Genomic DNA, 27,220 nt, shown 5'->3' on the forward strand with positions numbered 1-27,220 from the left:
ACGTTGATAAGAGTAGCAAGTATGTGAAAGGGCCAGCTGGAGTGATGTGCAAGAAGTAGGGGTGGGGTGGTGGTAGCAGTGGTGGTGTGTGAATTCCCAAGCTTGCTGTTGATACACATGTGACCTTGCTTGGTTGGCTGTGACTGAGATGACCAGAACTCACTTGAATGAAAAGAGGGAGTTTTCACACTGTGAGCTGGTATGTATTCCTACAATTCTGATGACCTGTTCTGAGTTGCTTGTGAATGCAGATGCTCAAAGTTCCAATTAGAAATGAGGACTATTCATATTAAAGAACTTGCTTATCTCCTCAGAGTACTGTGTTGATAGGGATAGGAAATTTAGAAATTGGATATCTGCAATAGGAGGTTATGGAGGCATAATGTGGCTGGCTTGAACACTTTAAAAAAATCATTTTATTGGGGGCTTATACAGCTTAGCACAATACAGCTATCCATCCATTGTGTCAAGCACATGTGTACATTTGTTGCTATTATCATTTTCAAAACATTTTCTTGCTACTTGAGCCCTTGGTATCAGTTCCTTATTTCCCTCCCCTCCCAACTCCACCTACCCTCCCTCCCAAACTCTTAATAATTTATAAATTATTATTATTTTGTCATGTCTTACACTGTCCGATGGGTTTATTTGTCCTGGATTCCCTGTGTATCCAGTTCTTATCTGTACATGCTCTGGTCTAGCCGGATTTGTAAGGTAGAATTGGGGTCATGATGGGGAGGGGGTAGTATTAAAGAACTAGAGGAAAGTTGTATGCGTCATCGGTGCTATACTGCACCCTGACTGGCTTGTCTCTTCCTTGTGGTCCTTCTGTAACGGATGTCCAATTGTCTGCAGATGGGCTTTAGGTCTCCACTCTGCACTTCCCCTCATTCACATTGGTAGGAATTTTTTGTTCCGGGTCTTTGATTCCTGGTTCCTGATACGTGATCCCATCAACACTTCATGATCACACAGACTCATGATCTTCTTCAGTGTGGGTTTTGTTGCATCTCAGCTAGATGGCCACTTGTTTATCTTCAAGCCTTTAAGACAACAGATGCTATCTCTTTTGATAGCCAGGCACCATCAGCTTTCTTCACCACATTTGCTATGCACCCATTTTGTCTCCGGTGATCGCGTTGGGAAGGTGAGCATCACGGAACGCCAGGTTATTAAAACAAAGTGTTCTTGCGTTGAGGGAGAACTTGAGTAGAGGCTCAATATCCATCTGTTACCATGATACGTAACATATAAATATATGTACATAGATCTATTTCCCTATGTTTATATGTAAATATATCTACATATGTACATACCTGTATTTAGACCTCTATAAGTGCCCTTTGCCTCTTAGTTCTTCCTCTATTTCCTTTTACTTTCCCCTTGTCCCACTATCATGTTTGACCTTCATTTGGGTTTCTGTAATTCCTCTGGGTTACATTGCCCTTGATGAAGCTCTACCAGGCATCCTACACCCTCCTTGCCATCGATCTTAGATTACTTGTTGTTCTCTTGTCCCTGGGTTTGTTAACACCCACTTCCTTTCCCTGCTTCCCCTCTCCCATGGCCCCCTGGAACCATGGGTCCAGGTGTTTTCTCTTCCGAATTGTATATCCCACCTATCCTATCTAGATACACACGCAAAGACAATAAGTACAAAAACAAGGCAGAGCAAAACAAAACAAAAGGAAACAAAAAAAAAGCCAGCAGCAATTACATCAAAAGCCAACAACAACCACAAAAAACCTATAAATAGTTCCAGGTCTGTTTGTTAACCTTTAGGCGTGTTTTCTGGTCGAGTCTGATGGGGTGGCCACGCCCTGGCCCTGAAGTCTATTTTTGGTATTTCCCAGGGCCTTCATTGCTTTCCTTCCCTTGCTGCTCTGTTGCACATCCCAGAGTTTCGCCCCAGAGCGATGGGGTGAGATTGGGCTTACATATTTTCATGGGTATGCTTAGTCTCCAAATGAGGGGGATGAAAGAGAATCCCCACTGAATAGTTAACTCTTTTCCTAATGGGTCTTAGAAGAGAGGGTTCAGGAAGCTGTTGATAGGATTCTGGGATTCAGTTGTAAGTGATTGATTAATTAATTAATTGCAGTTGAGGATGCAACTGAAAGAGGTAGAAGGTCATTTATGTTTGAAAGGGACAATGACTAGAAGAGATAGAGGGTGGCCAAACAAAGCTGTTTGGTGTGGCCCTTTAATCCATAGTCTTTCTAAGTTCCAGCCAGGGAGTGAGTAGAAGCATAAACAAGCAAATAAGGTATAGAGGACTTGTAATTTGGAGATGGGTCACTTTTGTCATTCCATTGGATAGAAAAGTGAGCCATCTGAGAAGGAAGAGCAGAGGAATCCCAGGACCAACCAGGGAGAAGAGCTATTAGTGAGTACCCGTGAGATCCCTGCCTGAAGGGGCAGAAGTCACAGAGGCACAAGAAGCCTTAGCCTCAAGACCCTGAGGCAGAGCCAGGAGCCTGCCAGCCCACAAAGAGAGTAAAGCTGAGTGCCTTTGGGCAGGAGCCTGGCTTGCAGAGAGGAGTGCTGCAACTTTGGACATTTGTCGGCACTAAAGAAGCTTTGTGACTCTTGGGTGAGCAGAGCTGGGGCCAAGGGCCCTCACAGCTGAAAGGCCGAGAACTAGAGAGAGGCATTCCTATTGAAAGACTAAGAAGAGGTGCTCTGGACATAAAGGCTGTATTCTTACTGTTTTCTGATTCCTGCTGGTGGTCGCCTGTTCACTTCCTTTATAAACCCTCGTAATCAGGAATGTTGTCTGTGAGTTGTGTGTGGCCATTGCAATGGGTTATTGATTCCAGCAGAGAAGTAGAGTGGGAGGAGGGATGGTTGGTTCAGAATAGGGTAAAGAAAGCTGGAGGTGGAAGCATGTGTGACCACTGCCTAGTAGCAACCAGCCTCAGGCTGATGTGGATTTGGAGTCTCTGTCCCTCCTGTGTAGCCCATGTCATTTCCTCACCAGTATTTCAAACTTGTTTCAGTAACGTAAGTACAAATACACATTGTTCAGAGATGCTTTAATGGTTATTACATTTCACACGTATCCCATTTTTCTTTAATAGGAGGGAAGGACAGACGGAGTGGCCTCATTCTGACAATTCCATTATGCCTGGAACAGACGAATATGGATGAGCTGAGCGTTACCTTGGACTATCTACTCAGCATTCCAAGGTGACTTGCAAGGCATTTTTTTTATATCTCAATATGTTTGCATTTACTTAATAATGATTTTTTTCTACTGCTACGGAAAGTTTCTCCTATTAAAGACATTATCTATCATACCTGCTTTTATTAGCAGTGAATTTATAGTGAAAAGTACTAGGAAGTAATAGCTCCTGACACCAAAGCAGATAAAATACGTATGCGTTTTAAGATCTCTTGTTGTATTTAATATGATGCAGTTTTAAAAATGCGTGCACTGTCACCTTTTACAGAATAGAGATTAAGCATCTGTATACCATGCAACTTTAAAAAAATTAGCGATGCTAATTCAGTAGGAAAGCATCTTTGATATATATGCCTATTTTACTATATAATAAGTAATAGGTTTTATTAGAGAGACGTGGCTATTAGAAATTAAGAAAATAATTTTATTTTTAAATATTTTAATTCAAAGGCACTTAAATTTTTTATTTTCACATTTCTTGGGTGAAGACCAAACTTAAACATTACTATTGCTTACGTCTACTCATCACTTCCACCACACCAGAAACAAAAATGTCCCCACCTCCTCATCTTCTCACCATATGTCATATTTGGGTTCTTGAATCTAACAGAACATTTGAATCATCTAGAGATCTTTCTCAGAATTCTAATGTCTGGGCCTCTACCTCAGGCATCTGATCTAATAGCCCCTGGGAGCCTGTTCATTAGATTAAAAGGACAAAAGAGAAAAGAAAACTTAAGCTTCTCAAATAGTATCAATGTGCAGCAGATCTGTAAGCCACTGCAATAAAGCATGAGATGGAGGACAGAGGTATGTCTATATTTATTTAATAGATAAGAGGAAAAAAACCGATGCTTACTACATAAGAATGTTTTTAAGCCTTGGTTAGTGCATTTGAAACATTTTAGTTAAACAATTCTTTTTATCCTTCTTTATTTTCATTTCATTAGCATATATAATATCATTTATGTAATCTAAACTACCTTGCATTGTACAAGGGGAAAACAATTTAGAAAACTGACTTTAATTAAAACTACTTTTAATACTGGTTTACAGTTTAATGATTTTCCACTGATTTTTTTTCAATATGGATCATAAAATAGAGATCATTAAAACTTTTTGTTTTTCATCTTAAGTGGAGGGAAGTTATCAGATCTTAGAGTCAATTTATTAGTATGATTAAACCTTATTTTCAACCCTCTGAGCTGCTGATTACCAATTCATACTATTAACCATTAGATAACAAACTTGTTAGGTAAACATTAGATGACAAACCAAATTCATAGCTAAAGATTATGGGAAAATATGATATGTGGATATATACTTAAATATTTAGGAAAAATATAGAGAAAACTTATGACATATATGCAGTTAGATATTTTGAGAATCGAGACACAGATATTAGAGGTACTTGCTTGCCAGTGTCCAACAGCTAGCTAGTAGTAGGTCTGGGACTAGAATCTACAATTCCTGATTTGAGTCCAACCCTTGTTAATACTTCACATTAACAGAGTATACTTGCATCTTATTGAAATGAGGTTGGAATGCAGTATCTTTCCATGAATGTGCTGGGTTTTCCTTCACCACAGGAACTGGTCCCTGTGCTGTGTTTTAAAGAATTAGTAATAGTGAACTGGGTTGTTATAAGAACAAACATGCTTGTAAATGTATATTAGAATGACTGTCATCCTAGCAAGGTACGCTCTGAGCCACAGGGTAACTGAGGCCAGTGTACGCACATCTCCTGTCTCATGTTCTCTCTGGGGTGCGTGAACCAGCAAGTGCAACCAAGGACAAAATAGCCTGCACTGTTTAAATTTTCTCTTTCCTAAACACGCTGGAGATGCTACTCCACTATAAATTAGAGTCATCTTTTGCATTTACACTCTGACAGATGAAAATTATTTTGGCAAGGCTACATAAATTACTTGATTGATTAATTAATCATGCTTAATTGTTTTTTTTCTTTTTTTACATTTTATTAGGGACTCATACAACTCTTATCACAATCCATACATATACATACATCAATTGTATAAAGCACATCCATACATTCCCTGCCCCAATCATTCTCAAAGCATTTGCTCTCCACTTAAGCCCTTTGCATCAGGTCCTCTTTTTTTTTATTTCCCTCCCTCCCCTCTCCCCCCTCCCTCATGCGCCCTTGGTAATTTATACATCGTTATTTTGTCATATCTTGCTCTATCCGGAGTCTCCCTTCCCCCCCCTTCTCTGCTGTCCCTCTCCCAGGGAAGAGGTCACATGTGGATCTTTGTAATCAGTTCCCCCTTTCCAACCCACTCACCCTCCACTCTCCCAGCATCGCCCCTCACACCCTTGGTCCTGAAGGTATCATCCACCCTGGATTCCCTGTGCCTCCAGCTCTTAATTGTTTTTATCAAAGTTTTGCTCTCCTAAATATCTGAAAACACTCTGAATTGGAATTTTTTTAGTCAGCCTCTTAGAACTTTGGTATTTAAAAACCTGGCTGCCAGCTATATGCCAGCACCTGCCAATCCATTAGAGATCTAGAATGTCGCATTGAGCTATGTATTACAACTGCGGATAGTAGCAGATTAGGTGTGATCTTAAGAACCTCTTTTTCTATCACTCAGACCTGCCAAATTTAACCTTCGCCCCTCCCGCCAAATTTAATTATGAGAAATCTCAACTATATAGATAAGCTGAATGAATTGTATGGCAACTGAACCATATGCTCAATCAACATTGAACTTTATTTGCTTTGTTGCATTTCTATGCGTTTTTCCACCCCAAACAGTTTTAAGCTTACTCTGTCGACCAAGCTGTGTATATTAGAAAGGTTTCTCCATTTCTGGCATTCCTGCATTTGCAGGTGATTTGCTTGTATCTCCCACTCCCTCACGGTTAAAGTGTAATTCCTCCTAGTTGTGAATGGCTCCAGCCAGCTCCAGAGGTATAACCAGCTAATGTATCTTCTCTTCCTTACAAGGAGAGTCCAAAGGAAGTTCCCTTAACGTTTTAATATCGCGCAGCTTCTGAAATTTTGTATAACAATAAAAAGAAACTGCCCATTATCGTACCTGTACTTTATTTATAATGACCTAGGAGAAGAACTGATTTAAGTAGTATGAAAATGCATTTTTTGACTCTTTTCTACACAGGTGGGTCCTAAACTTAACTTTTATTTCAGATTATGAGTATGAAGGGTGACAAGGGAAGGGTAAGCTGAACTGTAGGCTGGCCTGAATGCTGAACTTAAGTTTTAAAAGCTGATAGCTGAGCTAATTTTGTTTATTTTTTGCTATGCATTGTATGGTTTGTTTTTTGTTTTTCACCTTTTTAAAAAAAGTTAAGTTTTTGAGTTCATGAATAAGCATGCACTGGGTTTTCAAGTTGGGTGACTACAACAGGTACCCAGACTAATTTCTAGCCCCTCTTTACTCCCCAATAAGCACAGAAATGTAAGATTAATTTCCTCAAAGCAACAATTCTAATATCCTTTTCAGTTTCCTAGGATCTTTTCTCTGTTTTCCTAGAAATCAGTTCAGTTCCATACTTTGCTGATCCTGTGTTCATGACAGTGTGCACTATACTGTAATGTAATGTGAAGACAAGACACAGGCCCAGCCTCTCCTCTGTGCACCTCTCTGTGTGCATCCTTTGTGGATATATTTGAAAGGTAGCTCTTCCTGTGAGTTCTGAGTCATTCTATTGAACGGTAGGATATGCCAAGGGCCTTGTAGGCAGCTGGGTTTGGTGTCTGCCGATTTGGCAGTTGAGTTGAAAGACACAGTTTACACTAGTTAAGTCCTCTGTAAGGGGGAGGTGGGGATTTGAAGCCAGCAGTCTGTCTTCAAGTCTGTTCCTCACCACTGCAGTACACCCACTTTTTTTTATTACTGTTGTTCACATTTTTGTTGGCACCCAATAAACATAGCATGCAGTTCAATGGTTCTATTGTTTAATCATATCAAGAATTGTACACTCATTACCACAATCAGTTTTAGAACACCTTCCACTCCCATGGTTAAATTCATTTTAAAATGAGTTGTATAATCACAGTCAGTTCTAGTGCTCCGTTCCTGCTTCTACCTTCATTGTTTACTCCCCAAATCCCCTCACCCTCCCTGTATGCCACCCCACGCACATCCCCTATAAACCCTTGTATCAGTTATTGTCTGTATGCATCCACTTCTGTGCTTCACAAACTGGGAAAACCAATAGGAACAATAAAAATCAAAATTGAAATAAAGTGGTAAGGATAAAATAATATAAAGATAAAAATACAAATAATGAGTAAGAAAGAAAAGGCCATCCTCAATATTTAAAAAGCCAGGGAAGAAAGTTTTGGCATGGAATATGCAAGAGCTACTTGTACTCAGAACACAGTCAGCTTGGGTCAGTGGGGAGGCCAGCTGTCTAAGTATCAAGTTTGATCCAGCATAATCAACATGACAATGATCTCTGTCCGATAGTAACAGGAAACGTTTAGTATCAGTGGCCCAAAGCCTGGATCTGTGACAGTGGAGACTCATATGATCATAGCTGCATTCAAAAAAGAATTTAAAGATTTTATATTAATGTTTTCTTTCAGCAGATACCCATCATGCTATTAAAACCATTGTATTTTCTCGCACAAAGGGAACTTCGTGATCCTCTAGCTATGGAGTTACAGATTTTCAGGGTGGAAAGTATCTTAGCAGGAAACCTATCCAACCACTCTACCCATGTCTAAATCCTACTGAGTACTCACCTTTTCTTCAACAGTTACAAGTACTGCCTTTCCATTTTTCTAACTTTAATTTTGCCAGTTCTCTCTAGTTTTAGAAAAACTCATTTAATTTGCAGACCAAACAACCTGTCCAAAGTCATTAAGGACCAAAACTGAAAGCCAAACTCACTGCCTCAGGTCAATTCTGACGTAGAGCCCACCCCGTGTCAGGGTTCCGAAATTATAAACCTTTCCGGGAGTGGCCAGCCTTCTCTTTCTCCCATGGAGTGGTGGGTGGGTCTGGAGGGTTGACCTGGTAGTTAGCCACCCAACCACTAACCCACCACGTTGCCAGGCCTCCGTTAACTAAGACCCTAATTCTTTATTCACTGACCGGAGACATGAGAGGCTACAGTGTGCTCTTTACTGTCTTAGGTGCTGAGCAAATGGATGAACAAAGGACTGTACCTCCTAAAAACTCAGCCAGATATTAAAAATAAATGCCCAATAGATTGGCAGTACCTGAGTGCTGGTAAAAGGGCTGGGGGGCATGGAAAGTGTCAGGAGAATGATTGGGCGAGAAAGGGTGTGTGGAGCTCATTTACGAAAGGTGGGAAAGAAAGGCGTACTGATAAAGTAGCATTACAAAGAGATGCTTCTGAACACACGGACTTGTACAAATACCAAGGCACTAAGGCAGGAGCTGGCTTAGCTGGGAAACCAGCATGGCTGGAGCAGATGGAGATTGACAGTCTCTGGAGATGGACATGCTAGGAGAGCAGTGTGAGGAGCTGGAGTCAGTTCATAGACCCCTTGCCCCCCGGAGTCATTGCTGACCCATCGAGCCCTGTGAATCAGAGTAGCACTGGCCCAGAGGGTGTCCAGACTAGTCTGCACAGAAGCAGACTGCCACATCTTCCACAGAGCTGCTGATGAGGTCCAACGACTGGGCTTTCAGTTTGCAGGTCCTGGGCTTTGGGCTTTCAGTTCTGATCAGAAGGGAAGCCACTGTTGCGTTGTTCTGAGAGGTGATGCAGTGGGATGTCTTCTGACAGTTTTAAGGCCGTCTGTATGTAAAGTAAGGAGCCTTGCTGGTGTTGTCAGGTAAGTGTTGATCTGGTAACTTCAGGGTCGATGTTTCAAACCTGCAAACTGCTCCGCAGGAGAAAGATGAGGCTGCTTGCAGCCGTAAAGATTGACAGCCTCGGAAACCCTACCTGGGGTCGCCACGAGTTGGAATTGACTTGATGGCCATGGATTTGGTATTTAGACTGTTGTGCTAGAAACTGCCAACGGAGTAGTAAGATAATCTTGATTTCTTTAGGCATGTTATTTAGTGAAGGTGAGTTGTAGATAACAGTTACAGTGAAAACCTAAGTAGGTTAAGTGCTGTAAGCAGACCTGGAAGAGTGGAAGAGAGGGGCCTTGCGTATTACTGGAAGAAACCAGGGAACTGGTGCAGAAGGCAGAGCCCAGGGAATCCATTGGTAATCATTTCCTAGGTCAAATGTGAGTACGTGCCTTATAAAAATGACAACTGTAATAAAGGAATGTAAATTCCAAATTAATTGCATAGCACGTTCAGCCTCTTCAGGGTGTCCTTTAAGAGGGCATAACATGTTTCTAAATTAAATACGTTGATGCTAAGAAAAGCCTCAGCCACCACTGTATTTATAGAAGTGAAGTAACACAAGTATTTCCTTTTCCTTTTAAGTAGTTGAAAGATCTCTTGATCTTGCAATTTTGAAATAGTTTTTTTAGATTGTGTGTATTCTTATAGTCCAACTTAGTAAATTGTGAGAAAATGATGGTAAAAGGTGCTTTTAAGAACTCTGAAAGATAAATTTAGACTTCCGTGCCCTTAAGCTCACTACAGATGGTATTTGCAAGTGTCATTAACTTTTTAAATCTTAATGTATGCATTACAGTGTTCTTTGAAATATAAATGTGTTGTTTGTGTAAAACTTACTGTGTAACAAAATAACAGCTGCACCTTTATCTCAGAGAAGCAGATGCCAGTGGCAAGAAAGCACGAGTGGGTTTTGGAGATGTCATCATGTCTTGGGCCCAGCCCCCGTTGAGGTGAAGTCCCCACGGGACAGCTGCTGAGAGTTTCCATCCAAAGGCTCGTAGTCATCTGAGTTAGCTGCCAGAAGCCAGCCACCCTCCCTTGGCTAGTCTCCCAGGCTTGCTGCTACTTTCAGTCCTAGCGATCTCCAGTGAGTGTGTCTTATTGGGTGAATTCCCTCTTTACCTCAGCCCACAGCTAGCAATTAGGTGTCCATCGACTTTTCCCAGCAGGTATTTGCATGTTCTTGCTAACCCTGAAGAGATTACTTTTATTGCCCCACCTTTCCCTCCCTAGACAAAACCTAGTAGGTCTCATCTTATGAGGCCAAGTCCAAAGATAAGAGTATTTAAAACAGTGACATAAAAAACTCACCCATTAGACATGAATTTTTTTATTATAAATTATCAAAGATTCATGATGGAGGGAGAGTGGGGGAGAGAGGAGAAAATAAGCTGATACCAAGGGCTCAAGTAGAAAGAAAATGTTTTGAAAATGATGGTGGCCCCAGCCTCACACTAGAGCTATTTGTGGGCTTGGCTTCTCCCCTCCCCGGCCCTTAGATTGTGAGCTCTTAGAGACAGGGCAACTCCATTACTCCCTTTCCAGGTCTAGTGCAGGACCTTGCATCAAGTAGCACTCAATAAATATTTATTGCATATCAATAGCATTTATTGCATTCAATAAATATCTGTTCTGGGAAAAGAAAGAATGAAAATGATGATGGCTACATATGTACAACTGGATGGATGCATGGATTGTGATGATTTGTATGAGCCTCCAATAAAATGATTTTACAAAAGCCCTCACCCATTTGAATGACATAATTTTGTGTTTCTTAGTATATTTGTGAAAGGTTGAACTGCAACCATCACCACTACCTAATTCTAGAACATTTCCATCAGTCCCAAAAGAAGCCCCTGTACCCACCAGCACTGATTGCCCCCTCTTCCCCTCTCCCAGCCCTTGGCAGCCCCTTTTTTACTTTCTGTCACTACAGATCTGCCTGGTCGGGGTATTTCCTGTAACTGGAGACATACATCATGTGACCGTCTCTGCTGGCCTGCTCCCACTTAACAGTGTTTTAGGACTTGTTCATTTGCCACTTGGACCAGTGCTTCATTCCTTTTTATGACTGAATAATATCCCACTGCCTGACTAATCCATTTTGTTTGTTCATTCCTCAGTTGATGGATGATTGAACCCTTAACGTTTTATTTTTTGCTATTGTGAATTAATATTTACATGCAGGTTTGTGGACATCTCTTTCACAGTCTGTCCTTCTCAGTACTTTTCTGTTTATTTTGTACGTTCAGCTTCTGTCCCTGCCTCACAGATCCTGTTTCTCATTGTAAATCTTTGGCAGCATCGTCCTTGGACTGTGCCTCCACTGTCCAAGCACTTTCCAAGCGCTTTTGGGGACTGTGTGAATAGTTGGAGGGATCAAGAAGTCCTTTAGCACTATCGGAAGAGGACTTCTGTTTACCTTTTCCGTAGTATGAGGAATTTCCAAAAGTTCCTGGGAAAATAAAATAGAAAATTATGGAATTGCAACTGCCACATAGAAGCAGCTGGCTGAGGAGAACTCTCACTACCAGCTCCCTACTATGCCAAGCAAAGTTGTTGTATTGAATCGAGAACCATTAAAGTCCTTTAATTCAATCGAGTCTTATAAATAACAGTATTAAACTCTAGATTTGGGCTTTCTCGTGTATTTTTTCCTTACAGATGCGCATTTTAGTTTAGTAGGCTTTGGGTGAGTGTTTATTTACGAAATCTCTGAATAATTTGAATAATCCAGTATAACACACTTCCCAACAGCCAGCATAATACTAGTTGACCAAGTGAAAGTTGTGATAGGTCAGGCTATGTGCATTCAAGTGTAGAATAATTGCTCTTTCTTTACAAACGTTCATAGTGCTGATGGCAAGGCAGAGCTTGCACACTGGAGTTCCATTGTGAGGTGAAGCAAAGCAGGGTCTTCCATTGACCTGCTTGCTGTGATTGTTCTTCACCTCAGAGAGTGACTTTCCATGCTTCTAGAGTGATTGTCTTAGTAAATTAGCTTTAGCCTCTCCTCCAGATTAAAAAAAAATAAGAATTCTGTGACGAGCTTTACTTACTGATGTGTAAACCCAACCAGGTGGGATGACTTCTCATGTAAGGTTAAGCGTTAAACCTTGACTTTTTAGGATTTTGCAGAAGAACATCTAAAGTTTGTTGTAATCTCTTGTACTTGTTTTGTTTCAGTGAAAAGTGTAAGGCTAGAGGATTTACCGTGATCGTGGATGGTAGAAAATCCCAGTGGAACGTGGTGAAAACTGTCGTCTTGATGCTGCAGGTAATTTCCCCTTGACTCTCGGCAACCGACCCTGAGGGTAGTGGCACGCCTGTCTCTTTCTAGCACTGTGCGTGCTGAAAATGCATGGACTGCTGTCAGGCCCTGATTAGATTTTGTTCTCTCAAATTCAGAATGTAAATAAGAAAATGGATCTCGACCCTTTCCTAATGGGTTTTAAATGATCTAAAATGTACTGTTTATGTAATTTAAGCGCATAGGCCAGTGACTCTCAGAGGTCGAGCGAGCGTGTTTGGCCTCCCTGGGGGAGTACTGCGTGCTGTGGTAGTGAGACCACCCTCCCTGCTCCACGTCACCCTGACACTAAAGAATAGAGAGGAGAACTGTCTGTGTGCTGGCTGAAGCATTCCTAAGGTGCTCTCTCTGCTAGTCCCTCCCTCCTTCCCTCCCTCCAAAAAGCACCAGGATGCATAAAGACTGTGATCCTGAAGGGATTTCCTAATGGACTGTGTCCTCGGGAACTTTTATTAGCTCACAGATGACTATTTAATAAACACCTACCATTAAAAAGTCCTTGATAGCTGATCCCAGATTTCTGTTTTATGCTTCTGTGTTTCTGACAGTATTCCCATGGTGCCTTGCATGTACTAGGTACCCATGAAACCTTTGTTGGTTTAACATAAAAGTAGTTGGAGCATTATGATCTGACATGGGAACGTGAAACAGTGGAGCAGTAGGGCAGACTGTTACCACGGACCTGGGTTCAGGTGGAAAGACTTCAGGAGAAAATACATTTTAAGTGATTTAACAAGAGGAATCTGTACTTTAAATGAGAGAAAGTGAGAAGGACATTCCTGGCAGGGACATTGAGTCAGTAATGGTGCAAAAATGAAGGGACTACAATGAAGTGAGTTGAGGGAAAGCCAGGAAAAATTACTAGGTGTCAGTAACTTGACCATTCACTAAGATAATTGCCAGTGGAATTAAAAGAAAGGCAAATTTTACAGAATCTGAGAAGGAATCATTGCTGTTGTAGGGTTTCACGAAAGGGATATAATTTAACATTTTAAATACTAAGAATAATTCTTAAGTGATTTAACTTTTATTTAGGAAAAGTAGCATAAAGGAACTAGAGGAGTGGGAGTAAGGGAAAAGAATTAGAGAGGTGGGAATAACTAGTTTTAGTGCTTGAAAGAGTTTTGGTACTGAGCTAAACTTGCTACTTAATTATTTCATTGAGTTTTACTCTTACAACCATGTTAAGCAGGTTCTGTTATCCCCAGAGGGCAATACAGGCTCCAGGATTGTAAATATGAACCAGCTTCTCTTGGAGAACAGGTGGAGCTCTGCACAGTCTGTCCCTGGACTTTGGCTTTGACCATGATACCATGTCTGTTACCAGCAGTAGGTACAGCTGAGCTGGTCCTCCCATTGTCTGCCCATTACTTCATCCTCCTTCAGTCTGTGGCCTCCAGGTGTCATCATTACAAACACTCTTTTGTGGTAGAAAGGACTTAACCTCTGGAGGGCCAGTTTTTAAGGGAGCACAGGTTGGTATTTTGTAGTAGCTTTTTTAGTGAAATATATTTTCAGTTCTTTTATAATCCAACCCTAAAGATGAACTCTTTTCTGTAAAGGTTGTTAAAATAACTATTAGGTGAGAAATCCATTAATTGTGACCTTGTGTTCTTCCTTCCATCCTGTCATTCAACTGTGTCACAGATGAGCTGTTTGGGACTTGCTGTTTGAGCTGGACCTTTGATCAGTGGCAGTTTTGAAGAACAGTCAGTGGATGCTTTTATCCCCTCTTGCGATTTCTTTTCTGATAGGTATTTTAACAACTTTTGGATTTATTCATAGTTAACATTTTCAGCAAGTTGAAATGACCTGTTGTGTACCAATAGTCAAACAGTGTGTCCACCTACCACGTCATTCACTGATTTTGTCTCCAAACGTACTGGTCCTACGTGTCTGGGAGCCCAGTGCTTAGGTCTGGCCCTGCCTTTGTCCAGTGTTCTCTACAATAAGAGGCTTAGTTCCCCTTGAAGTTCACAGGCTGAATAGTCAGTTTCTTTGAAATAGTAAATCTAAAGTGTATTAGCAATTTTTTAACTAAACTCTCCCACAGTTCAGCATCTGAGCACCTCTTAGGTTTACACTGAATTTTCCAGCCATGAATTTACTCTCACCTTCTTCATTACCCAGTAAGTACAGGGCCACCAGATTTCTGACATACCAAATGACATGTTTATGTCAAAAGGTCTTGTATTTTCTCCTAATTAATAGTGATAATAATTATCACTGCTTATAATAATTCAGGGGTATTATTTGTGATTTAGAGCACTGATTGGTGCCGTGATTCTGTAACAATTTTATTGAAACTCAAAAATTGCATTCATGTACTTATTTGCCTGCGGCTGTCTTCATACTGCAGCAGCAGGGTTGAATAGTTGTTGAGAGACTGTGTGGCCCACAAAATCTAACATATGTACTTGCTGGCCCTTTCAGAAGATGAGCGAACCTTGGTTGAGAATATAGAATTAGATCTGGTTTCTGTTCTAGCTGCTTTCCTTTTTTGCTCTGTGATCTTGGGCAGATTATTTTAGTTCTCTGAGCTCAGTTTACACTCCTGTAACTGGAAGTATGAGCCGCTTATTAATGAGGGCTCATTTATTCAACAAATAGTCATAGGGCATCTTCTATACTCTAGGCATTGGCATAGAGCGTGGAGATGTGCATGACATGATGCATAAAGCACTTGCCATTGGGAAGTTCATATCCTACGTGGGGAATCAGACCATAAGCAGCTTAGTTAACACATAATGTGATACTCACAGACTGATAAGTGCCGTGATTAGCAGTAAACGGAGACTGAGCCAGGTGGTCCTGCTTTCATGTGGCCAATGAAGGCCTTAAAGAAGAGATAGGATATTTGACTAGAATATTCTCTTCTTGGAGGTATAGGGCAAAGAACAATCCAGACAGTGGCCAGGGAAAAGTGAATGTAAATAGTGTGGTGAGATCAGTTACTAAGTAAAGGCTGATGGGTCCTGAGTAGAGGGCCTCGTAGACTTGGTGGCAGGTTTGCACATTATTCTGGATGTGAGAAGGCTTCAAACAGGGCAGTTTAAGAAATGATTTCAAAAAGCCGGTTACTTTGGGGATGTCAGCTATCCAGATTAGACTTAAGATATTTGTTAAAGATATAGGACTTGCTGAAAAATATTTGTGGAATATTAACTCTGTAGATGCTAATTTATATTCTCTTTTAGGTTATAGCACAATCTAGTAAATGTGAAGTTATATTACACAACATTGCCTCTTTGTCTTCAAGTTAATAATCATGCAGTATTTAGTCTTTTTTTTTTTAAACAATGACCATTAAGTTTATATTGTAAGAGAAATAATTTCTCTGGTGTGAAGAAATTACCTAAAATGATTGTTTTAGAAATAAAACATTTTTCCATATTATAAAAAAAAAACAAATTGTTTCCTTAGCTAAATGTTATATCTTGCAGTTCAGTCTAACACATTTCCAGGAGAGATTCATTAAAACACACAAAAAAATCATTCACATATATGGTCTGATTACATTGTTTATCTGAAATCTTTTCTTGAACCTACTTGTCTTTATGTTTCTTACTGACATATATGTTTTGAATTTTTAGTGTTCCCTTTATTTTAAAAAATTTTAATTCTTTTCTAAAGGTCTCTTACATAGCCTAATCATGAATAATTAGCAATTTATTTTTTAGCACATTATTTATTTTGGATGTGTAACTTGGAATTTTTTTCTCCGTTTTATAGAATGTTGTTCCAGCTGAGGTGTCCCTTGTTTGTGTAGTCAAGCCAGATGAATTCTGGGATAAAAAAGTAACACATTTTTGTTTTTGGAAAGAAAAAGATAGACTTGGCTTTGAGGTAAATATACTCTAATAAAAAACAAAATAAATATATATTTTTAAATAATAATTTTTTTCCAGGTATTATTTTGACTTGTTCACCACAGAATACTGAACTCCTAAACAGTGACTATTCAGATACTTCTTAATCAACTTATGAATCTTTGTCAAACACTGCAAAAGAGTTTCTGTTTTCATTTATATCCTTCTTAATTAATGCCTTTGAATAAGTAGAACCTTTAAATTCTTTATTTCATTACCAGGAGGACATCTTATTAATACTAGGCAATTTTTAGACATTTTTGGAATTAAAGGTATCTAGTTTGCTTTTTGGTACTTGAAAATTTGTCCATACTTTATCACTGACCTCACTTTCTCAGTCTTCCTTTTATTGTTTGGAAGTATATGTCATTTTATATTGGAAAGAAGCCCTAAGATGGAATACATACTCATTTTAACCATTTTTTTTCTTCCACATTTTCCATGTTTTCCCTTCCACAACCTCTTAATTCCCAGCATCCCCATAGGAGATTTGAGAGCTAGCCAAAACTTCATTGCTTAAAAAAAAATGTGGCAGCATTGAAGAGTATGAAGTCTTACAAGAATCAAATAATAAATATTCACTTTAGACCTTACAACACTGTAGCCATTTTTATTGGCTCAGTATCCTTACCCAAAACAAGGCCAGGCACCTATTGTGGAACATACTATCAGCTGCTCATATACAAGGTCAGATTTAAGATGAAGATAATTAAATCCAGAGGACCACTTTTAGTATCTCCCAACTGACTTTAGAGACCTTCTCAAGAGTATATTGAACACTGAAGATGGTAGACCAGATGAGTTGTGAAATGACATCAAGCACATCTTTCACGAGGAAAGCAGAGGTCATTCAAAACAGGAATGAAAAGACAAAAGTGACTGTGAGAAAGGACTCTGAAACTTGCTCGTGAGGGTAGAATAGGTGAAGCAAATGGAAGAAATGATGAAGTATTAGGAGTTCAACAGAATATTTCCGTGGGCAACTGGAGAAGACAAAGTAGTATAATGAAATGAACAAAGACATGGAGTTAGATGACCAAATGGGAAGAGCACACTCAGATGATCTCAACTTGAAAGAACTGAAGAAAAAATGTAAACCTTGAGATGCTTTATTTAAGAATTCTGTGGGTGAAATACTGAATGGTACAAGAAGCATCACAAGAAAATAGAAGGAATTATATAGTCACTGTACTGTATCCTTAAGAACTGGTGAGCTTAAACCATTTCAGTAAGTTGCATATGACCAAGAACCAATAGTATTGAAGGAAAAAGTTCAAGCTGCACTGAAGGCATGAGTGAACGCCAAGGCTCCAGGAACCGACAGTCTGTTTATCAGTTGATCAGTGTTTCACAAACTCATTGCAGTGCCAGAAGCACTCACCTGTCTGTACCAAGAAATTTGGAAGACGGCTAACTGGCCAACCGACTAGAATGACCCATATTTATGCCAATTTCAAAGAGGGCATAATGTTAGATGTAAGAGAATGCAGAAATTATTGAACACTATCACTAATATTGCATACATTGTTTAAGTAATAAAAAATGGTTGTAGCAATATATTGATGGAGCTGCAAGAAATTCAAGCTGGATTCAGAAGAGTATGTGAAATGAGACTTATCACCATTGACGTGTATATCCTTAAACATTATCTTAGTTTTACTTAATTCCATACTTGATCTTCATTGATTTGCTTTTCTTACCGTTATATGTCTAAGATTAATTGTGCTTTGTAGTAGATGTAATTGATTCATTCTTTTATGCTGAATAATATTCCATTATATGAATCAGCACAATTTGTCCTGTTGTGAGGCATTTTGGTTATTTCTCCTCCTTTGCCATCTGGAATGATGGTGCAGCAGGCATTCTTGTGTGTGTCTCCTGGTACTCACGTGTGAGGTTTTCTATGTACAGACTATTCGGGAGTCTCACTGCCGTCGGGCCTTTTCTGATGCAGAGCAACCCTATAGAGCAGGGGAGAGTCATACAGTCTCGGACTTTAATTGTTTATGGAAATAGAACGTTTTGTCTTTTTCCTGCCAAGCTTCTGGTGGTTTTGAACTGCTGACCTTGTGGTTAGCCAACCCAAGGATAAGCAGTACACCACCGGGGCTCCCTATCCAGGCAATAGTCAATGGATTGAGTGGCAATTGAGAGAGAAATTTACTGGTGGTGATGTGTTCTTTGGTCCTGGGTCTCTGCATATCTGGTTATCTTCTTTTGTGTGATAGCAGTCATTGATGTTCAGTACCTTGATCCCACAGTTCTTTAAAGATCGTAAAATAATGATGTTCTACGTCTCTTTTCCCTTGTCTATATATTTCTCTTGAAAGAAACCCACACTATTTGCTATTTGATTGCTCATTGGTGTTTTTATTTAATGAAACTTGAGATAATTGCTTCACTACTTCCTTTTATTTACTGGTGTTTGTAGTAAATTAGTTTTTTAGCATATTAATTTTGAGGATTTCTTATCAATTTTAATTCATTGACTGAGACATGCTTACTGTTTGAATATACTGCACTTCTTGTTGAGTATAAATTGTCCCGTCTTAGCCCAGGACAGTCAGGTAGACTGGGAGAAAGGTGAGGCTGTCTGCTCCTGTAAAGGTTCACAGCCCTTAACGAGGCACGGTTGCTGTAAGTGGACTTGACCCCACAGAAGTGGGTGATGTTTATCCTTACGTTTTATATGCTGATGTTTCTGAGGAGTTAACATTAAAATTGTATTTTCTTTAATTTTGTTCTACAACAAGTTATCCTTTTTTTAAGGCAAGTTTATTGAAGTACTAATTACATAAAATTTATTTTATAGTTTTATTATGCAGTTTGTAAAAAACTTACAATTGTAGCTTTCATAACAACCCAGATACTTTCATCATCTGAAATAATTGGCTCCTGTTACATTGTAGTCATCCTGTCTCAGACTTCCTTCGCCATTTATCTCTTTCCCATTTCATTTGGTTTCCTTGTAAAGTCCTCTCTCTCTCTCTCTCTCTCTCTCTCTCGTTGACCCCAGGAAATTTATAAATCATAGATTTTATGGTCTTTCATTATTTTGTGGTAGGAATGAAGCTCAAATATCTATATTTTATGTGGAAACTGAGCCCTACTACTTTTCTTTATCAAGCAAGTCTTTTTATAAGTTCAAATTTCCACTTATCATTTTGGATTGACACTTACATCTGATTATCTTTCTTCTACAGATGTATTTTCTTTTGAATTTATTTGTATCCTGGTTGCAATTTTTAGTATGTATACAGTGGTCTCATAGGTGCTTTCATAATTTGTATTTAAAATCTTTAGAGTTTAGCATTATTTTAATAGGTGTATTTCACATTTATCTCCCCCCATTTTATTAGAAGTTCTACAGACATTGTAAAAATTCATAGTTCACTTAGATCAAACATGATTGTGCAATTGCATTTATTAATTCTTTAATTGCCTTCCATTTTATTTCTGATTCTCAAACCAATATTGGCTTGTGTTACCCTGGCTTGTGTTGTGTGGTTGTGACTGTGGAGTCAAGAGGAATGTTAGGGAAACTTAGAAATGTGTAGATGTTTGATGTCATAGTTTAATGGGTTTTTATCACTGTAGTAGCTCTTCTAGCTAAATTTGAGGCCATGTGACTTTTTTTTAGAATGGATCATTACATTAAAGAAGTTGAAGTATTAATGTTAATTTTTAACAATTAGCTGGGCCCTTAGATCGCTTGTCTTTTAAATGTGTTATGTTTTTAATATTTTTGAGCAGATATCAGTTTATTGAGTTGATTTTAAATTATATGAAGTAAATAAATGATCGTGCGTCAGCTGAAAACAACATTGCAAATTCTAAACTAATTTCATCTCCTCATTGCTTACATGGATGTTGAATAGTGATTTGCTAAGTGTTTATCTTCTTTTTACTTTTAGGTCATTTTAGTGTCCGCCAATAAACTGACTCGTTATATAGAACCGTGCCAGTTAACAGAAGATTTTGGTGGGAGTCTCACCTATGATCACATGGACTGGTTAAATAAGAGACTGGTTGGTATATAATAATGATTTGATTTTCATTTCTCAAAATGTATTTTTCTCAGGTCACGCTTCTGAAATCTGCTGCTCGGAATAAGACATTGTTTTATGGGGACATATACTTTTGAAAGAACAAGCTGCAAACTAGCTCAATTTGGGTTATATACTAATAATTTTGGAGAATAAAGGAATCTTCAGTTATCTAAGAACGAATGGTAGTCTTTGCACAATATTTGAACAAATGTGTGTCCACATTGTTGCATAAATTTAAACCAGCCAATATCCCTATTTAAGAAATCTATTATAAGAATTCAGATTAGAACTAGCACATTTAATTATGCTACATGCTTGTATTTAAGGAACGGTGGTGGTGCAGTGGTTGAAGCACTTTGTTGTTCACCTAAAGTGTGGATTCCCACACTCACTTGGCTCATTGTCCTCTTTCAGAAAAGAAATTACTCAGCTCCCTTTGACAACTAGAAACTCTTCTACTCTCGCCCACAGTCCAGGACAAAGTATAGCTGTTTGATTTTTGCAGCCTCCCTGAGTGATCCCAGCCTCTCCGCAGGGAGTAGCATTTCCCATAGGCAGTGCCCCTGTGAGCCCCAGTAGACAGCTGTGACAGTGGCCTTTAATGATTTAGAGCTTTGGAAACCCAAGAGTGCAGTTCCATTCTGCCCTGTAGGGTCACCAGGAGTCAGAAATCATGAATGGCAATGAGGATGGATGTGCTTGTGTTGCAGCTCTTTCACATGTAATCAGAATGACCTACAGAAATGTCAGGATCACAATATTCTGTAACTGGAAGTAGAGGTGCAGAACTGGTCCAAGTAATGTTTGTGTAGTTTATTGGTGGAAATGTTACTCATAGAGACTCAAGAATAAAAATGAACTCGTCTTCATGTAAACTTAGAATATCTTGCAATGTACTTAAATTGCCTTGTCTCAGGAAGCAGTTTGTGTTCTCTGGGTATACGGGTGCTGTGGCGGAATTGCACTGAGTGCCTTCAGGGATGGAAAGAGAATCTTGGCTGGTTAACACTGTTGCACTTAATGTACTAACACCTGCGGTTATTTATAGTGTGTTAATAAAATCTCCAATTGTAGGTTTTTGAGAAATTTACAAAGGAATCTACATCGTTGTTAGATGAACTTGCTTTGATTAACAATGGAAGTGATAAAGGAGACCAGCGAGAGAAAGAAAGGTAGGTGGCAAATGTCATGCAATCCTACTCTGACAAAGCTGCCATTACTGCAGAAGCGCGCTGGTCACCCCACAGAAAGGTACTCACACCTTTAAAAGAAGTAGGTAAACAAGACTCCATTCAATCAAAATTGACATACGAAAGCTTAATTCAGTGTTTCACTCTGAGCATCCCCATTCCATGTAGAACACATTCATTGATTTATATCCGTTTCTTTTTACAAAGGGCCTTCTTGAATGAATTATATATTTATAGTTCTGTAACACTGATCTGAGCATGTTTAAAAGAATATGTTTTCAGAGACGTTTTCAAAGTGAAACAGCATTCTACCTCTTAAGAGCTCTGCTTTGCTTTAAAGAATAAGAAAAAGGTTGCGACTTGAAATAAAATTATAGCCTTATTTGAATACATGAATACTTAAATGTCTAGTTTGTAGAACTTTCTCTATAATAGCAAAATATGTGATATTCATGAGCTCACCTTGGCGTAATTCAGTGTTTTATGACAGTGGACCAAGTAATTGTTGTATTTCCTAAATGTAACTAACTACATTTATCATTTCTATTAATTTGACAAGCTAGTTAATTTTCATCTTTGTATTGGTAGGCTAAATTCCTCCCCTCTCCCCACCCCAACCCATTTCTTTTTTAAAAGGAGGCAAATTAACTCTTCCTGATCTCAAGATAAGATGACTGGTCCTTGGAAAAGTAAATATTCATTAGGAAAATTGAAGGCAAAAAGTATAAGCAACGCCTAAAGAAATGTCTTCCTATGGTCTGTTGGCCATTTCAGAACTTGGAAATGTAATGGTCAATTCATTAGAAAGAAACATCTGAGTCACTAACTTGTGGATTGTTAATTGTGGTCTTAACCAGGATCCTTGAGTTTGAATTGGTCATTAGAATGATAATGCTTTTTGAATTTAATTACCAAGAAAATCACTGGGGGGGGGCAGTTAAGCCTAAACCTGACAGGTGTGAATTGTGGCCCTGCTTTGAGTATTGCCCCTTTGTATGGCCAGCACTGTTGCTTGAATTTGTGAACTTCTTTCAAATGAGAAAACATTAAAAAAAATTTTTTTAAAAAGTATAAGCAAATCTAGTTTAAGTCGCAAATACCACAAACCAAACCTAACTCCCTGCCAGGGAGTCAGTCCCAACTCTGTGCTTCTAGGACAAAGTAGCACTGCCCTGTGGGTTTCTGAAACTGTAACTCTTTACGGGAGTAGAACGCTCCGCTTGCTTCCTCCTAGCTGGAGGAGCTGGTGGTGTCGAACCTCTGACCTTGCTGTTAGCAGGCCAATGCCTTTTCTACCACACTTCCAGGGTTCCTATGAGGTGGGGTAATAAAACAGTAATAACAGCTATCCAAACCTGCTGCCTTCTGAGTCGTACCGCAGACAGAATATTTTCAGCTAGCAATGGTTGCTTTAGATAAAAGTACAACTTTGCTAGAGGATGGTTGGATGCAGTTTTAATGTTACAGTTTTGGGTACTATACAGTCACAGATTTTGAAACCTACAAGGGGGTACCCCAAAAACCCTGCAATTCTTTTGCAAAGCTATGTATTTTAATGTTTTTACAAAACAACCATATCACTTTTAAAGTACTCACCATTGCAGTTAATGCGTTTGTCAATCTGTGATTCCATTCTGGGAAACATTTTTCAAACTCATCTGCTTGGATGGCTGACAGCACCTCCTTCATTTTTTTCTTTACCTCTCTGGCATCTTCAAATCGCTGTCATTTCATGACCCTCTACAGTCGTGGAAACAAAACAAAAGTCGCACAAAACGAGGTCAGGTGAGTAAGGTGCATGGGACGAGAAAGGCATGCATGCCGCTTTTTGCCAAAAAACTGGTGCACTGAGATGGCTGCAGGAACAGGTTCATTTGTTGTGGCAAAACCAGTCCACCCATCTGACACAAATCAGGCCTTTTTTGGTTGCAGACTGTTACCAAATCTTTTCAGAACCTCTGAGTAGAAGGCTTGATTAATAGTCTGACCTGGGGGAATGAACTCCAAGTGCATTACAAGTTGACACTTTTGCCCATTCGGGGAAGTTGACGGACATTCGGGGTAGGATTTGTCATCATTCTACAGTTCACCTTTTTTGAAATGCGAAAACCACTTGTACACTTGAGTTTCCCCCCAGTGGTGTCCTTGTAAGCTGTGTACAGCCTCCCAATAGTTTCTGTGGCAGTTTCCCCCCAAAATTTCACAGCCGCACACTGTTCCCTTAAATCAGCCATGACAAAACAAAAACAAAAAATTGAGGTCCAAGCGAAACTGCTTATATGAAAAATTTACTGTGACCAGAGAGAACCTTCTCAGGCAACGCCCCTGGATGCCCTCACTCAGAGCGAGTTGCTCGATGCTCACCTAGTGAGCAAAGCGTCTACTAAGAAAGTTCTACTCCCCCCAGCACAGTTCCAGGTTCTTGGAGTAACTCCTCTTTATGGGTCTCCATGAGTTGGAATTGAGTTGATGGCACTGGGTTGTTTGTTTGTTTTAACTTGGGCTTCCTTATGCTTAGGATAAATTAGGATCCCTGGTGGTGCAATGATTAAGTTCTTTGACTACCAACCAACAGGTAGGTGGTTCCAGCCCATGAGTCACTCTGGAAGGGAAATGTGTCCCAGTCTGTTCCCATAAAGAGTTACAGCCTGGGAAACCCTGTGGCGTTGCTGCTTGGTCCTGTATGGTTGCTATGAGTTGGGATCCTTTTGATAGCAGGGAGTTTAGCTTGTTTTTATGTTTTGATTTGTGTAATATGTATATATAAAATAGTTTGCCAATTTATGTGCTAGAAATACAGCTTCTCAAATTTCTTCTTTTGATGCTTTCTAGGTCTGTGGATTTAAACTTTCTTCTATCAGTTGATCCTGAAACTGTTCTTCAGACAGGTAAGATGATAAGATGCAAAACACACATTCACTAGTGATAATCTTAACATCATAAAACAGTCATAGAGTGATTGGGTCATTTATAAATATCAGATGAACAGGTAGATAGGCTAGAATTTTGAGGGACCTTTTTTCAAATGCTTTGTGCTTTAATATAACTGTACTAATTAATGATTTTTTATGTATTGAAATAAAAATGATATATTTCCCCCTTGAAATATGTGAATATTTGAGTTTATATCTGTATTGTTGAAATGGAGATAGAAATGACTTTTTATCAACTTGCTATGGATTATTGTTTTTGGTTTATGAGGATGGTGTAAGGTAATGGTGGCTAATGTTTTAAAAAAAACTGGTTATGTGACAAGCATTTTACTAGAGACATTTTATAAAAGAAATTTAATTCTCCTAATAACCCTTTAAAGAGCCCTGGTGGTATAGTGAGTTATATGTTGCAGTGGTAGCAATTCAAACCTACCAGTCATTCCGTGGGATAAAGATGAGACGATCTGCTCCCATAAAGATTTACATTCTTGGAAAACCTTGTTCAGCAGTTCTACTCCCGTATTGTCACTCCAAAAGGGAATTGACTCACTGGCGGTGGATTTGGGGTGGAGGGTGGGGGCGTGGAGGTTTCAAGAACCCTTTGAAAACATTAGTGTTATTTTTCCTATTTTGTAATTCAGAGGGTCAAGATTTAAATACATAAAATTACTTGATAAAGTTAAGTTCTTTCACCATAGCTCAAAGTAAGTTGAATTCTGAGGCCACTAGATAAACCCACTGAACAGCAATCTGAGTAAAAGCATGTAGCATATAGCCTTCTGCACAGAGTAAGTGTTCAGTGTGCTTAGTAGGTATATTCAAGCCCACATAGCTTCTAGTAGTGGTTTCACGAATAGACTCAAGTGCTCTTAAATGGAAATACTTTTTCATTTTAACATCCCCTCCTCCACCTGCCCCGTAGTTTATCTTACTGTTCTCAGCATTTTACCCGTATAAGTTCATTTAACCGTTCACCACCACCCTGTGACTTTGGTGCTATTATGATCTCAACTTTAAGATGGGAATACTTTTGAGGGGTAAAACATAAGCCCTTTAGGCCTTATTTTACAGTTGAGTAGGCACTGCGACATCAGCAGCGTGGTTACAGAGTGTGTTCTTGTATGTGTGTCTCCACTCTAATGGAAATGATAGCCACGGAGAAAATGGTATGGGTAACCTTGGTCAAGTAGGATCACAACCAGCAAAATGTATTCTGATTGTAAGACTTTCCTCAAATCTGTACAACAGGTGTTCTGTTATAAAATACAATGAAAGAGTAACAAAATCCATTTTGCATTTTCCTGTATTAATTCGGTTGTCTGAAGTTTTCCCAGTATGTCAGAGATCTTACTTTCTCAGTAAACAAATAATCGTAGTCCCTGCATACTTATAAGGCATAGTAGATCTATTAGTAAAGATTTTTTTCCCCCTAGAGTTAAATCCCGTACATACACATAGGGGCTTTAAAGAGCTTGGGCAAAGTTTCTATTGTGTTTTAATTCCATTTTCCATTAACTCTAAAACCCTACCTAAAATTTTGAAATTCTTTTATTTCAAGCCATTGAATTGAGAAGATTTTTTAAATTGTATGTTAAAATTAACCTCGTAGATAACTCTCTTCTTTTTGTATGCATGCTGCTGACTCAAAGCAGGGCTCAACAGGAATACAAAATGGAGAGGTGTCGAACAGTCTGTACAATGGAGAGGTTTCGGACAGTCTTAGATCTTTGTTCGAAATTGGAAATACCTCTAGGCTATAACACAATTTCTATTTTTATATATTGGAACCATTTGAATATATAGCATTTGTGTAAAGACGAAGCAAAGACAATCATTCTTATAAGCACCTACATGGTTATCAGAATGTGCTATTCCGTAAAACAAGTTTAACTTGGTCACTTCAAAAATTGTTGATTCACTTATAATTTTGATGTTGACCACTTTATAATTTTAATTTTTCATATCTGAGTAAGTAGATTTTCTCCACAAGTTTGCTATAAATGAGTGTAGTTCTTATACTAGCATGGCCATTCAAGATTCCATTCATATGTTGTGGAGCTTTCTATGAAGAGAGATTGTCCACGTATTATTTTGTACCAGAAATGAAAACTCTCCTTTAAATTTAATCCTGCATTTGTGTTAGCGTCAACTTTTCTTTGAAAGGTACAGATAAAAAAGAAGTATGACTTAATACTGAAATTTTACAACAATACCACATAGATTAGCACTATCACTGAGAAATCCCAGAGTGTAGCTAATTGTGCTACAGAGAATGGGGACTGGTAGGCTCAGTATTCTGGGTAATGGATCTGCTCATAACAAGAATTTCCCGATGATGTGTCTGTGTTCATAGCACGTGCCAGTTTGTCTCTTTAAACTGCATGTTGTTGGTGGCTGTTGAGTTGCTCCCACAGCTACAGCGACTCTCAGCACAGATGGATCGAACCCCTGTAATCCACAGGGCTTTCAATGGCTGAGTTTTAGAATTTGAGTGTCGGACCAATCTTCTAGTCCATCATAGTCTGGAAGCTTTATTGATACCCTTTTAGCATCATAGCACCTGGTGAGCCTCCACTGACAGCTGAGTGGTGGCTGCACCTGAGGTACGTTGGCCAGGAATGAAACGCAATTCTCAACATGGAAGGTGCGAATTTTATCACTGAACCACCACTGCCCAGTGTAGGTGTATGTGTAAATGTGTGTGTATGCACACATGCCCATAAGTGTATGCATGCATGAACACAATTTTTGAAATTTATTGTGACATAAAAATAAATCGAAATATTGCATTTAAATATTTATGAAAGACAGGTCTTAAGAACAGGAAATAGAATTGAGAGTATAGTCATCCGTTGGTATT

General features: G+C 39.1%; 1 protein-coding gene and 1 pseudogene across 4 annotated transcripts in view; both read left to right on the plus strand.

Annotated features, from left to right (window-relative positions):
* Positions 1 to 27,220, plus strand: part of SESTD1 (SEC14 and spectrin domain containing 1) — a 107,002-nt gene that overhangs the window by 56,097 nt on the left and 23,685 nt on the right. For 2 of the 4 annotated variants that reach the window (XM_075530366.1, XM_075530365.1), the window contains exons 3-9: positions 3,081 to 3,189; positions 12,196 to 12,286; positions 16,052 to 16,165; positions 20,103 to 20,216; positions 21,312 to 21,409; positions 23,174 to 23,212; positions 24,260 to 24,315. In XM_075530366.1, coding sequence (XP_075386481.1) covers positions 3,081 to 3,189; positions 12,196 to 12,286; positions 16,052 to 16,165; positions 20,103 to 20,216; positions 21,312 to 21,409; positions 23,174 to 23,212; positions 24,260 to 24,315 — 621 coding nt within the window. The remainder of the gene's footprint in view (positions 1 to 3,080; positions 3,190 to 12,195; positions 12,287 to 16,051; positions 16,166 to 20,102; positions 20,217 to 21,311; positions 21,410 to 23,173; positions 23,213 to 24,259; positions 24,316 to 27,220) is intronic. The other 2 variants (XM_075530367.1, XM_075530368.1) reach the window with 2 other exon arrangements.
* LOC142425228 (small nucleolar RNA SNORA2/SNORA34 family) lies at positions 22,129 to 22,243 on the plus strand (annotated as a pseudogene).

Source organism: Tenrec ecaudatus, chromosome 13 (genome assembly GCF_050624435.1).
Source record: "Tenrec ecaudatus isolate mTenEca1 chromosome 13, mTenEca1.hap1, whole genome shotgun sequence".
Taxonomy (NCBI): Eukaryota; Metazoa; Chordata; class Mammalia; order Afrosoricida; family Tenrecidae; genus Tenrec; species Tenrec ecaudatus.